This window comes from Macrobrachium nipponense, chromosome 39 (genome assembly GCF_015104395.2).
Source record: "Macrobrachium nipponense isolate FS-2020 chromosome 39, ASM1510439v2, whole genome shotgun sequence".
NCBI classification, from domain to species: Eukaryota; Metazoa; Arthropoda; class Malacostraca; order Decapoda; family Palaemonidae; genus Macrobrachium; species Macrobrachium nipponense.
This window is the reverse complement of record NC_061099.1, coordinates 41,900,536-41,915,866: the sequence shown is the minus strand read 5'-3', so window position 1 is coordinate 41,915,866 and position 15,331 is coordinate 41,900,536. Positions and strand designations below refer to the sequence as shown.

At 36.9% G+C, this 15,331-nt stretch overlaps 1 protein-coding gene across 1 annotated transcript in view; it reads left to right on the top strand.

The window, feature by feature from the left end:
• The window catches only part of LOC135210316 (uncharacterized), a 48,455-nt gene extending 34,512 nt beyond the window's left edge, over positions 1-13,943 (top strand). The window contains exons 2-3 of the mRNA XM_064243197.1: positions 7,690-7,833; positions 12,481-13,943. Of these exons, the coding sequence (XP_064099267.1) occupies positions 7,690-7,833; positions 12,481-12,558 (222 nt within the window). The 3' untranslated portion in view covers positions 12,559-13,943. The remainder of the gene's footprint in view (positions 1-7,689; positions 7,834-12,480) is intronic.
• The last annotated feature ends 1,388 nt before the right edge of the window (positions 13,944-15,331 follow it).

The window sequence follows — 15,331 nt, the reverse complement described above, 5'->3', positions numbered from 1 at the left end:
GTCCAATCCGTCTTTGAGGGACGTTTATTTTCTTTTTCTCCCTCCGTGATCGTAAGAGTGAAGTAGTCGATTGCCTCGTAATGAGGGATAGAAGTGCAGAAGAGGCGAAAAGACCTTGTTATCCTCGCTCTAAACAGGGGACATTTGAACCAAGGCGAGAGAGAGAGCGAATGTTCCTCCTTGTTGATAATGATGTTTTCACAGTTATTTTTGTCTATTAATAATGCTATTGATGGTGGTGAGCATAAAAATCACGATGAAACTAATAATAACGCTCTCGATGCTGTTGCTGACAATTTTGATGGTGCCCTGGGCGATGACGGTGTCATTTTTCGTACTCTTGATAATGGATGAAGATTTCCGTGACTGATGAAAATGGTGGCATCCCAGCGCAGCGGCGGATAGGGAAGGAAACTGATGCTGAGAGAGAGAGAGAGAGAGAGAGAGAGAGAGAGAGATAGAGCGAGAGAGAGAGTAGAGAGAGAGAAGAGAGAGAGAGAGAGAGAGAGAGAGAGAGAGAGAGAGAGAGAGAGAGAGAGAGAGAGAGAGTCATTGCAAGATGCTACTGACTGCTTAAATTTGATTTTCCCTGGAATTAATTTCCTCAGAGGATCGTATCTTTAAATAAGCAATACCAGCGACAATCCCAGGCGACCAACGTCGCTTTCGTTTGTAAAGATCCAATCTTCCCCCCAACCCCCACCCACCTCTCTCTCTCTCTCTCTCTCTCTCTCTCTCTCTCTCTCTCTCTCTCTCTCTCTCTTTCTCTAAGTCTCTAGAATTATACTCTGATTTTAAACGCCTGGCTGCTAAAGGAAATTTGGATTCAATTATATAATTTGGCTATTTTCCATTCAGAAGGGCTGATGGGTAACTTTAAATGAACAAGTGACCGTGACTATGCTTACGCCATATATTATTACAACGATAACTATACGCTGGATGACAATCCCAAAACATTTTGAAACAGGGATTCAATAATAGCAATGACAATCCTTGAGATTCCACATGAGTTACCCTCTCAACCAATTCGTTTTCTTTTATGTAACAAATAAAGTAGAAAATGAAAGACGTTGATTATTTTAATGCCTAACTAAAACATTATTTTCATAGGTAAATAAATAAATCTGTAGTGGAAAATTATACAAAAATTATTATATAACATTAATACACCACATAATAATAATTTTACATTAATAAGCGCATTAATAAATCTATTTTTGCATGCAAATGCAAAAACAGCCACTTCTAATTGCTCGTCAGCATTAAATATTTATTTTATGTTTAAAACAGGAGTAAGCATATTGATTTTCATTTGTTCATATAAGAAATTCTGTTAAAATGCCTTCTCACGCATAATCAATATTCCTACCGAAGCTGAAAAATAAGTAAGGAGAGCATTTATGAGTTTTATTTCTTTCATATAAACGCAAAAAGGTAGAGAAAAAAAATAATCAACTATTGAACTTTGTGGTAAAATTTGCCGGTGTCCTCACTTAAATGAAATTAATACTTGGTGGAACAATATTATGAAGAAAAAAAAAAACACTGAAGCGAATTCTTTAAGAAATAAACTTAGAATGTAAACTTATATTATGAATCCTTATTGCGTCAGTACTCCCAGCTTCGATTAAAGTTATATAACAATAACAATCAGCGGGTTTCAACATTTAACAAAAGTCAGAAATAATTACTCGAGACGTATAATAGCAGTTACTCGACAATTCTGTCAATTTCAGACTAGTTCTATCTATACTCTTTCACTCGAGTAACTTCCCATTCTCCTCCTGTCAGATAATTTGAGTAAGAATGATTATAGAGGGGCTGCTTTCATTGCGAACCAATAATTTCACTGTTGGAAGAACAGCGAGATTATTTTTTTAAATGATAATGCTGACAACTTTATAAACAAGCTTAAAACCACGAGTACGGGAGTAAAACTGAACATCTGTCACAAAATGTAATGAACCTAAAAACTTGAAGCTAGCATCCACAGGGACGAAGTCCGTCAGTGTCTCTCCCCTTACCTTTTACGATAGGATATTGAATCAATCACTCATGTATAGGCTTCTTTGGAGAGTAGAGAAAGTTATCTCCGGAACTGATTATCAACATTTTTGTACCATAGACTCACTACATACACTCCCTCATACTACCTGGCTTTCCTCTTGCTCGCAGGATATCTTTCATGAAAATACTTTTCCCGTTTACTGCCATTTTCATGATTTATTTTTACCATACAAGAGATTTTGAAAAACTCGTTTCTACGTTTTCCATTTCATTTCAACCTTGTCAACATATTTTTTAATTTTTATTTATGTATTTACTTTGTAGGTAACGATATCTCAGTCTCGGTAACTGACTTTGACTAATGAAGATTTACCTTCTTTGTCATTCATAAACGATTTTGTTGAATAACAGACACATAGATTTTTTTTCAATCCTTCTTTCATGAAAAGGGAGAGTCGAACTTAGCAGAACTAACGAACCTAAATGAGAACAATTCTATTCAAAACTCGCCATTTAAGCCAACAGAGTCTACACATTCGGGCTGAAAAGTAAAAAAAAAAATAATAAATAATAAATAATAATAATAATAATGAATAATAATAATAATAATAATAATAATAATAATAATAATAATAATAATAATAATAATAATAATAATAAAGAAATAAAGAAATAACATTCAAATTGTAAACTTTCTCGAATCCTCAAATCAGACAAATCATGCGTGATAATGTAAATGTGGTTAATCCGACCTAAACTATTTCATTGTTTGTTAGTTTGTATGGTGTTTTTACGTTGCATGGAACCAGTGGTTATTCAGCAACGGGACCGACGGCTTTACGTGACTTCCGAACCATGTCGAGGGTGAACTTCTATCACCAGAAATACACATCTCTCACACCTCAATGGAATGCCCGATAGTCGAACTCGCGGCCACCGGCTATCTATCATACCATCCCACGAGCTATTCCCTTGAACTTGTGATGCCAGGTCACCATCTAAGATGCCAGGGTCGGCTTGTGACCTCATTTCGTCTATTTCATTACCGGATGCAACCAGTCGAAATTCTATCTCTTGTGCAACGTTGGTCCATTTCATAGACAATTTTGTTATTCTGGTAGCAGTGTTTGAGTTCATCATTCTATATACTTAAAGGACTCAAGAAACCTTCGTGAATAAGACTATAGCATTCTGTACGGGGAACTTTCCCTCCCAGAACACAGAACAGAGAATTCAATTGTGTTGACTGAAATGGTATAGCTTTTTTTTTTTTTCTGGGGAAGATAATTCCTCTATTTCAAAGGCTCTATCACACAGGCGCGTTTCTCAGAATATGTTATTTGTTCAAACATCTCAATCAAGTCTTAATACTCCTCATCTTACAGCAAAGCAGGCAGGTGTGATCAAATTACCATAAACGTGATATATTTGGGTTCAACGCATTCTTCAGTCATAAAAATAGTTTTGCACAGACCAGACCTACGGAACACGAAGGCATTTCAAGGTGAACAGGACCCTACGGAACACTAAGACATTAACTAGTTGCATCCAAGTGCCATTCTTTAGTTGCTAAGCCCCTATGTTTTATTCTTAAGCATTTTCGTGCTCTGGTTAGGAATAATGTAAAGTGGCTAACATCAAATGAAGCTATCTTGACAATGCATTATATTACCTGGAACATCATTATTTATTTATATTTTAGCTGCGTGAGTGTTTTATGCAAACGAATCTTTCATTAATCAATTTGTAATCATAACTCCTGAAACTGAAATTTGACTTAGTTACTCCTCGAACTTTTATCTTACTGTTCAATGAAACCCTGCAAAAGATCTAGATAAATCACTATAAAATCTACTATATTGTGATAACCTTTGAAAAGTTAGTCAGCACGGCCCAAGGAAAGTTCTACGCAAAACACAACTCTTGACTGAATTTGTCACTCAAGGGTCTAGTTCAAACTTCCATGCAATCACAGCCAAGGGATCGCTTAAGAGAGTGAGATGGACGTCCGATACACTTCGGCAAACCAGAGACTTTTTAATTCAGTAGCCCCTCCAGTGCAAGCAATGGCTCCCCAATTTACTGTACGTTGTCACCACAGGATTTCCAGAGGACGTGACAAGGAAATAAAACATTCATATTCTTATCTTTCACGTCCTTGGACGATGGCGGTCAAGGATATTTCCATGTGTTACTATGGAAGTGAGTTAATCGCCGGTCATTCAATAAATTCACCCGTCTGAGATCTGGCTTTTTTTACGTGATTGTTGATGCAGTATTGTGTCCAAATACTGTAAATGCGTAAAATAATTGCCTTAATAATTATTATAATAATGTTAATCGTATTGTTATACATTTCCTTCGGACGATTTCGAGAATGTGATGCATCGTGATAATTACCAGGAACTATTTTTTTTAATTAAGTAAACGCCTTTAAATATTGGTAATGGTCAAAGACCCAAAACTCGTTTAAGTTATTAGATTTAGATACTAAACTGCAGCTTGCTTTAAATGAAGCTTTCTGGTTCCACATTATACGGAAAAATACTGTTAGACTCTTTGGTTGTTTTAAGTATCTGATTACTTACAAATTTTAAGTAATATTACCCATAGCAAAATAAGTGCAGTTAAATATAATATCATTCCAAGTTAAAACTAGCCCAGGGTGGAATTAAGTACGAGGAAAATAATTATGTGTGGGCAAATTAGCTTTTAAGAAACTTGACAGGCTTCAGTTATGGGATGATATACGAGAACAAATCATACAGCAATAAGAAATTTATTCAATAGCAATGAAATACAACGAAAAAGAACAAAAGAGGAGAAACATTGTTTCTTACTATTTGAACAACTTAGCTATCTCCTATTTTGTTAACCAGTTATGGTAACACTCACTTATTCGGTTGAGATGCTCAAGATAGTGGCGTTGTTTCTTGTTCGTTCTGATGGGTATATCCGTTGGGAGAGAGAGAGAGAGAGAGAGAGATAGAGGGGGGGGGGGGGGGTGGGGGCAAAGGGGGGGGGGGTTAACTGGTGACAACGCGTGGCAGGCTGGCAGCTTCTTGGTAACAAGGTCGTTCTTGGGTCGTCATTGGCAGTTTCATGAATCTTACATTACTCACGTCAATGGCATCGTCATCATTAACTTCAGATAACCCTGCTATCACTGATACATCACTGTCATGAGTTGCAATGATCCCAGAGTAATTTTTTGCACTTTGCACGGTAATAATCACTAAATAAAGGTAAAAACACGAGTTTAATGAATTTCGAAGCCAGCGGCGAGAGCAAAACGGTGTTGACCAGGAGTGATAGAAAGAGAGAAACAGGGAAAGGACTTGACAATACTGATTGGTTGAGAACGAAGGTGTGGCCGCGTTTGCACGGTTGTGATTGGCTAGTGCACAGCATTAACAACCCGACCCCCATGATTCTTTCCCGTAACTTCTCCGTCTGTGTTATCGCTAGTTGGGTATCTAAATTCATTTCTGAGAGATTGGAACGATATTTCTCATTTTTTAAATACGATTCTAAACATCTTATGCAGACCGAAATTGAACTTCCACAACATTCCACCTTAAAGAATGGACGCTTATGGTTCAACAGAAGCAAATTTCCACAATCTGTGGTGAGGGACATTCACAGTTTGTAACAAGGCATTAAGTTGGCCATACGTCTAGCTATCACATTAAATGAGCTTAGTTCTAGTCAATTCCTAACCTGTTTACCAGATTTTCGAAGCAGCAATTATATTCAAATAAACAAGAGAAGTGATAGTCTATTGCGCTGCTACGCATCAGTTTCAGAGGTTTTCGAGATATACAATGCTGCTTCAAATGCGAAAGTCGCGTGTGGGGATGTCATCGTCCATTCAAAGTGTTCATGTTCCTGTTCTCCATAATTTCCCAAAAAGTAGTACCCCAGAATCTTAAATCCTTTCTTCTTCGAGTATTGCAGGTAATAATTACGGTACTAATTTAGAGACAAGCAAACAAAGAGCGGCTTCGATTTCTTCGCTCCAATTGATTTAGTGTAAGATTCTATCTTTTAGGTGGTTTTCTATCGTATTTCAACGTTGCACAGCCAAAAAACTAATACAGAATATTTTCACAGCAAAGCGAAAGACTATTCATACAAGTGCACAACGAATATTATCATTACGCATATTTTAACTGCTCCCAGCATTTAGTTGTTGTCGCTAAAGGGAGCAACTTTCCACAAGGAATCATTTGCTTGAAAGGAGATAGGCAGGAGACCAACAGTGACAGTCATGAAAACAGGACTAAAAGTGGCTAATTTGCATTTACCTAAAGATATATGAATATTTCTTATCCGTGAATTTATATATGCTTATTATTATAAAGTGAACATAAATCCTGTAATAATTTATATTGATTCCTAAAAAATGACTTTTTAAGAAAATATTCATGTACGTATAAAAACATAGCATTTCCGTTTTCTATGATCTTTTCATTTTCACTTCAAAGAAAACTTCTTTCTTTAATGGGCAACTTGTATGAAATTCAGTTACGCATTCCTAACTTGTCACAAACTTTGACCATTCCTATCGATATGGTGATTGGCAGGGCCATGAAATAAGCTATAGAGTTCTTAAACACCTATCAAAGATTTATCTCGAGCTATAATGCACTACGATGAGTTTATTTAGAAAATAAATTGTTCAAAATATACAAAAAAATATTATTTGAGCCTTACAATATTTGTGTGGTTTTAGTATTTTTCGTTTGAATTAGATATATTCATGAGTAAAAACTTGAGCAAGCTCGCCAATATCAATGATGTTTTGTGTTTTTAAATTTTTTAAGAAAATATATATAACTGTGTGGCACTTAAATTCTACAGATACACTCATTAAAATAAACTTCCATTAGAAACTTTACAAACTAAAACTGTCAGGTAAATATAGGGGTATATTGATGCTACATTTGTTGTGATATAAAGCCTGGCTATAACTAAATATATTTGGAGAACGTTCTTCCATCAATTGTTTATTATTAGTTGTACAACATTTTACTCTTAATTTTTCTCTATAATTTACCTCTACGCTTTGTGCAAAGTTTACAATACTCTAAAACAGCTTAGAGTATGTGTTCCGTACTCTGAAATGGTTTAGATTGTGATGTATGGCTTATTAAAAATAAAATAAATTTTAATAGCACGTGTCTAACAGAGATCTTCAGGTAAACATTACTAACATTATTTGAATACCAAGATTTTAAATGGCTATTGATTTCAGACTTAGGGATATGGCTGATCTGTAGCTATCTCTTTCGTAAAAGAAAGTTTCACGCAAACCAGAACCAGAAAATAAATTTAATAAGGGAAAAGTATGAGATTTGGAGGTGCAACTTTCATTTACATATTGTATTTTGTCATCTAACTACCCCAGTCATCATACATGTGTAATACACAAGGAAAATCTATTCGTTGGAAGAGTTGGGGATACCTACCTTTAGGAACTACTTTTTTATTAAAATTATTCATTAACTATTTATACAAGTTCCCTGAAGCCATTAAAAAATAGACTAAATACTGCATGAGATGTGTTACATCCCTTTATGAAATGCATTTTGTTCTTTAGTCTTCCTAATTTTCTCATGCCCTCTAATAGCAGAAAATTCAAAGCAGAATGAATGTAAACTTCTTCTCATTCCCTAGGTCCCTCCACCAAGGAAGCGAGCTGCCATCGTGTTGGACAAGTTGATGTTCGCTCTCCAAAAGGCTCTGGACGATACCCCGAACGCTACTTCCCCGGGGCACCAACAGGGTCTCTCTGGGAACAGGGCATTTGCAGCTGGACCGGTGGGTTGAATGTCCCTTTTCGGTGATTTTAACCAAAGATTTTCTACTTTTCTACTCTGCTCTATTATTTTTCAGCGCTGTTGAAAATACCTTGAGACTTGGTTGTTCCAACTGACTGATTTAACCCAAGATGCTCTTCTTTTCTAGTCTGTCCTGTCTTTCCTACAGCTTTGTGAAATATCTTTAGTCTCAGTTGTTCGAGTAATGACTAATCTTACCCAAGATGCTCTGCTTTTCTAGTCTGTTTTATTATTTTTTAGCGCTTTTTAAAATACCTTTAGACTCAGCCATTCTAATAATGACTGATTCTACCCAAGATGCTCTGCTTTTCTAACCTGTCCTGTTATTTCTACAGCTTTGTAAAATAGCTTTAGACACAGTTTTTGCAGTACTGATTGATGATGAGACAGGGTTTATAAGGCAACATTGTTTCAGTTAATTGTGCTCAGAAAATGACCTGTTTTTTAATATATCTGAGATTTCTCATGAATAGTCAAGAAGGGAGAAGAAACTTGGCCAGCAACTTGAATTTCTACGGGCACATTGATTTTAGTATCTTTTATGTATTTACATTTACAAAGTGTTTGAAATTGGATCTAATATCTAGAACATTAAAATTACGAGAAAATATGAATAGACCAAGATTTTAACTCCTATGGATGATATTATGTTAAGAAAGCAGGTAATATAAAAAGGAAAAAACTCAATTCTGACTTCACTTTCACGACAAGAAATGGAAAACTGATCTCTTTCTCTCAAGTCAAAGCATGTTTTTTTTTTTCATTTCTATCATATTAAATTCTGAGCTCCCTTGAGTTTCTACTCCATAAATCAATTTTTCACTTCGAGAAATCGACCCATGAGATTAATAATTCATTTTTCATGGTTTTTCCACTCCTGCAGAAAACGCTGTCAAAAGAATGTCATAAAGATGCTTTTATAATGAGTTTAATCTTCCATGTTAGACTTACAAATACTTCCTTTAAAAGATACAAACGTGTACATAGATATTATGCCTAAATTCACAAACCTGAAGCATAAATATATATGTATTGAGTTGAGGAGGAAAACCTCGCAGTTGTACTATACGCATCAGTAGTTAGGAGAGGGTGGAAAGTAAGATGGAAGACAGAGAATATGCAAGAAAGTGCAGTAAAAAAAAACGAAAGGGGTTGCAGCGAGGAGGCGAAGGGACGCTGCAAAGAACCTTCAGTAATGCCTACAGTCCACCGCAAGAGGTGCACTGAGGGCATAGATATGCGTGTTTATCACTTACCTGATAAACTTATGCATATATCTTTTCATTGCCGTGCAATAAACAATTTCATATTGCAGGCTATAGCCGTTTATTTCAATCTGTTTTAATAGCAGGCTCTTTTATATCAATGCCTTCCCCCACCAATGGTACCCCAACCCCCTCCTCCACCCCAACTTAACATACATTACGAACCTCAAAGGGGACTAGTACTTACTTTTTATTCTTACTTCCTACCTTTAAATCACGGCTGTTTTTCATGATGTATTCAGCTTACACATAATAATAATAATAAAGTACTATTATTATTATTATTATTATTTTTTTTTTTTTTTTTTTTTTTTTTGCTCTATCACAGTCCTCCAATTCGACTGGGGGTGGGATTTATAGTGTGGGGTTCCGGGTTGCATCCTGCCTCCTCAGGAGTCCATCACTTTTATTTACTATGTATGCCGTTTCTAGGATCAAACTCTTCTGCATGAGGCCCGGAGCTACTTCAGCCTCTAGTTTTTCTAGATTCCTTTTTTCAGGATCTTGGGATCGTGCCTAGTGCTCCTATGATTATGGGTACAATTTCCACTAGCATATCCATATCCTTCTTATTTCTATTTTCAGATCTTGATACTTATCCATTTTTTCCCTCTCTCTTCTTCAACTCTGGTGTCCCATGGTATTGCGACATCAATGAGTGATACTTTTTTTCTTGACTTTGTCAATCAACGTCACGTCTGGTCTGTTTGCACGTATCACCCTATCCGTCCTGATACCATAGTCCCAGAGGATCTTTGCGTGATCGTTTTCGCTATCACTCCCTCAGGTTGGTGCTCGTACCACTTATTACTGCAAGGTAGCTGATGTTTCTTGCACAGGCTCCAGTGGAGGGCTTTTGCCACTGAATTATGCCTCCTTTTGTACTGGTTCTGTGCAAGTGCCGGGCATTCGCTTGCTATGTGGTTTATGGTTTCATTTTTCGTATTGCACTTCCTACATATGGGAGAGATGTTATTTCCGTCTATCGTTCTTTGAACATATCTGGTTCTTAGGGCCTGATCTTGTGCCGCTGTTATCATTCCTTCAGTTTCCTTCTTTAGCTCTCCCTCTGTAGCCATTGCCAATTGTCATCGCTGGCTAGTTCTTTAGTCTGTCCTCATGTATTGTCCGTGCTTGGTTTGTTGTGCCAGTCCTCTGTTCTCTCTGTCATTCTCCTGTCTCTGTATATTTGTGGATCTTCGTCTACTTTTATTAGTCCTTCTTCCCATGCACTCTTTAGCACTCGTCTTCACTGGTTTTTTAGATATTGCCCCCCAGTACTTGGCTGTTCTCGGTGTTGACGCAGTCCTCTATACTTAGTAGTCCTACTCCCTCCTTTACCTTTCGTGTTATTGTATAGTCTGTCCGTATTTGCTCTTGGGTGTAGTGCTTTGTGTATTGTCATATGTTTCCTGGTTTTCTGATCTATGCTGCGGAGTTTCTGCTTCGTCCATTCCACTATTCCTGCGCTGTATCTGATTACTGGCACTGCCCATGGTTTATGGCTTTTATCATATTTCCGGCGTTGAGTTTTGACTTGAGTATCGCCTTGAGTCTCTGCATATATTCTTTCCTGATCGTGTCCTTCATCTCTTGGTGTTTTATATCCCCTCCTTCCATTATTCCCAGGTATTTGTGTCCAGTCTCATCTATGTGTTTGATGTTGCTCCCATCTGGTAGCTTTATCCCTTCAGTTCTCGTTACTTTGCCTTTTTGTATGTTGACTAAGGCGCATTTTTCTATTCCAAACTCCATCCTGATGTCCCCAGATACAATCCTTACAGTCTCGATTAGGGTATTTATTTCCTTGATGCTCTTACCATACAGCTTGATGTCGTCCATGAACATCAGATGGTTGATTCTGTTGCCTCTTTTCTTATTATTATTATTGATTATTGATTATTAATTATTATTATTATTAGTATTATTATTATTATATAGTCCTTTTTAGTAGAAATGAGTTACCATGATTCCAACTTGAATTCAGCTTCCCAGTGAGGACTGGTTAGCACTTATGCAACAGTGGTCGTGGTCGTAAATTGTCCGAGCACAATTAACTGAGACAACGTCTGCCATATAAACTCAGAGCCTCAGGGTCAAAGAGCATCTGTGCATCGACCTTGCAACAAATTCCTACTGATTTATCCTCCTTTCCAACGGTTATAGCTGATTAAATGCACACCACTACAACTAACTATATTTGCTCGTTCTTATATTCCTTTCAGAAACGAAAGCAAACAAGCAACAAATGCGCAGAATTTCTTCGGCGCAATCGAGTATTCTGTACGGCGTATAATCAATGCCAGCGAAAATAGATCTATCTTCCGATGGTCTCGGTATAATGCTGTACGAGCCGCTGCCCATGAACCTACTATAACCACGGCCTGTTGGTGGCCTTTCCTATAGCATTGCCAGCAGCATGATTATGGCTAACTTTAACCTTAAATCAAATAAAACCTACTGAACGCTAGGTGGCTGCGATTTGATATGTTTGATGATTGGAGGGTGGATAATCAACATACCAACTTGCAGCCGTCTAGCCTCTGTAGTTTTTAAGATCTGGGGGCGGACAGAAAAAGTGGGGACGGAACGACAAAGCCGGCACAGAAGTTTTCTTTTCAGAACACAAAAACGTCAAGCCATTGACAGTGTATCGCTGATTAATGCTTTCAAAACTTTTTCCTGCGGAGAATGATGTAATCATTGTGTATGAAACTACGAGTTTATACAAAAAATGAAAGAGAGTGAAGAACAAATAATGGAAGACATTACGCGTGCAGTGGACATGAATTGGTCCCTTTTCGATCATTTTAATCTGTCCAGAGAAATTTGCAATATTCTATTGATTTATACATCATTATTTCTTTTCATTTATTTCAGATTAGTACATATTATTGGGCAACAGCTTACAAAGCTACGAATGTGATTAAATTATCAATATTTAGTGTATTATTGCTTTCGCAAAAGTCTTTATTTCATTTGTTTCGTATTGCTTGCTTCTTCAGACGAACAGTTGTTAAGAAAATCGCTTTTCTAATTATTGTTTTCACTCTTATAATTCTGTATCTATTCCTGTTATAGAAAGATTGGTCGCAGTTGTAAGAAAATTTTTTTCTAATTATTGTTTTTATTCTTATAACTCTGTATCTATTCCCATTATAGAGAGATTGATCGCAGTCGTAAGAAAAAATTTTCTAACTTGTTTTTATTCTTATAATTCTGTATCTATTCCTGTTATAGATTGGTCGCAGTTGTAAGAAAATGTTTTTTCTTTTAATTATTCTTAATATTCTTCTATGATTCTGTATCTATTAGTATTACAGAAAGATAGCATACTGACATATGATATGTCTCTCCCGCAGATGGACCTACAGCGGCGCGGAAATAACGACGGAAGACTCTACTGGCGATGCTACTTCAACGCGGTGTCCTGCTTCTAGATAGTTTTAATTAAGAGCCTCTCACTACTTCCCTGACATCGCCATTTCCTCCTAGCACCATTACCGTTTCTAAACAGAGAAGTCAATTCGTAAATCATGTACCGCGCACGCTCTTAATTAATAAAACAAAAATAACTGTGAAAAAAAATCCATTGGTTCGAGATGTCTTTCCGCCCGTACTGTTCTTCAGACCTGTGATTGATTTGAGATTGTGTCTTTCTTCGCCGAGATCGGCTATAAATAGACGAGTTGTGTGTTTGTAGCGGTCTTAGTGTATGATTCGTTTATGTTGCTTTTTATTTTATCGTAGATAGGCCTCAACTCTGTAACCAAGGGCACAGTCTCTGAACATAAAAAATCATGCTCTGTATATTTAGTTTATTTTATACTCATTTAGGCTGAGGACTTTTGCTAAGTTATCATACAAGAATTGAAACTGAAGGCTAAAATGAAGGCTAGTTCCCCAAACGGTTGTTACAATTAGTTACGACATTCGTTCTCTTAAGTTGAGCCAACCTAAAAAAAAAAAATGCTTCGGTATGAGTTTCATTAGGCGAAGAAACGCAAATCCAACTAATCTGTCATGGCGAGACGCAGCAGTGGGAAATAAAGACATGCATCATTATGCATTACACGATATCCACTCTCTCTTTTATGGATCCCAGATATCTTTGTGTTTAGATGTTGTTTGCCATGCTCTGTATATACACATATGGAAAATACCATGACGTTAAATGTAAGACTATACACATCAGACACTGAAACAGCCAATTGTAGGCCTAGATGTTCGTGACGTCAAACACCAGTTGCTTTCTGATTGGCCGGAGAGGCTTCCATCTTTTCCACTTCTTTGGGTTTTCAACGCAAAAGTTGGACAGAGCCTCGGGAATTCGCTTCTACTAAGTCATATAGTGCTATTTCATGGTCATTCTTAGATGTAATTCAGGGAGGACTTGAGTCGATAATGGAAATTCAATGAATCAGAGGAAAGGGGTGAAAATAGTCACGTTTGTGATTATCGGTCAGATACATTTTTTCTAAGTTATTAAAATGAGAACTTTACTCTATCCTAGCTTTAAGTTTTTACTTTCTTATTGATGACATCACCAAATCCCTTTTTACTCGAGCTAAATTCTCAGTCTCTGCCTTTCCATCGACCTGTTTTTTGAGTTTATTGAACGCAAATGAAAGAGGAAGGAAGATTCGAGGGAACAGTATAGAACCACTCTGGAGATGGATCCCCAGACACGATCTTGGAAAATACTGATGGAATAGTTTTTCATTATGTATCCCATTAAGGCTTAAAGCCCTATCGCTGACAATCCTTACTATTACTGCTCTGAGATGTTATAAATTTTATTGAAAAATAAAGATTCAGTATCCGATTTCGTCTCTTTGCCTTCATCCAAACAAGGGTCGAGCGCCTCAGTGGCGTGATCAGTATGGTCTTGGCCTTCCACCTCGATGGCCGCGAATTCGATTCTCGGGCATTCCACTGAGGTGTTAGAGATGTGTATTTCTCTGGTGATGGAAGTTCACTCACGACGTGGTTCGGAAGTGACGCATTATTCCTCCAAGGTTGGTCCCGTTGCTGAATAACCACTGGTTCCATGGAACGTAAAAACGCCACACAAACAAACAAACACGGTCGCTTTGGAGGTAATGAAGCGTTTGCTGTGTTCCAACGCTGGAATCAACATATAATAGCAGTTATCATATCAGTATTATAGTGTATCAGGGAATTTATTATAACGTCACATTTTTGGAAAGGTTTCAATCCAGTTTAATCACTGTAATCTAAAGGACATCACGTAAAACGTCTCTAACTTAAGAGGCAGATTGAGCCAAAGAAGCAGAAAACAAGATCAAATGAACTCAAGGAAAAGGGAATGATGAGGTACGACAAGCAAAATGCAAGCAAAGAAACTGACGATGGCATTTTTCATGGCTTGTATCGTTTGCATGAACTACAAAAACGATACTGGGCAATGTCCAAAAACATTAATTGTATAGTAACTTCGGAGTCTTCTTTCATGGTCAATATACGGCTCTGTGCTTTTACCTCTTATGTAACACTACTTAGAAGTTAAACAAATATGCAATGCTTGCGCTGCCATCCTTTCTAGAATAAAAGACAGTAAATGAAACGAACGCATTAGAATACAAGCTGGTACAAGCAGTAAGGTCCTTGCAAAAAATAAATGAATAAATAAAGCTTCTAATACCCAAATGAAACAAGAAGCCTTAAGCTAATTTTGTGAAATACTAAAAGTCGTCTGCTATCTTCCAATCATTTATGGAAATAATTAAATTTCTAATTGTTCCACAGACGGTAGCTGAACCCTTTTTTTTTATAGTTCCATAACACGACCTTTTCGTCCATGTGCCAAGGGGGATTTTTTTTAATCACAGGCATCCGTCGTTATAAGAAAAAAAAAAGACACTGCATCCAACTGAAGACTTCCACTACAATACAATAGAAGACGCCTGGTTGCTGTGAAAGGGAGTATGAATTCCGTGATGAGGAAATGGGAAGAAAAAAAGGGAAATAAGAGATGCAAAAGTTACTGGTGATAAGGCAGAATGAAAGTAGGTCTAAAAAAAAAAAAAACTTCATGAAAAAAATTTTCAAAAATAATTTACGGCCAAGTTGGGGAATAACAGTAACTAATCGATAAATTCACATTCAGTTATCACAATTATAATGACAGGAGAGACATGGAACCATTTTCCCCTAGAATAGTCTGTAATGGCAGCGGTATACCAGTAATAA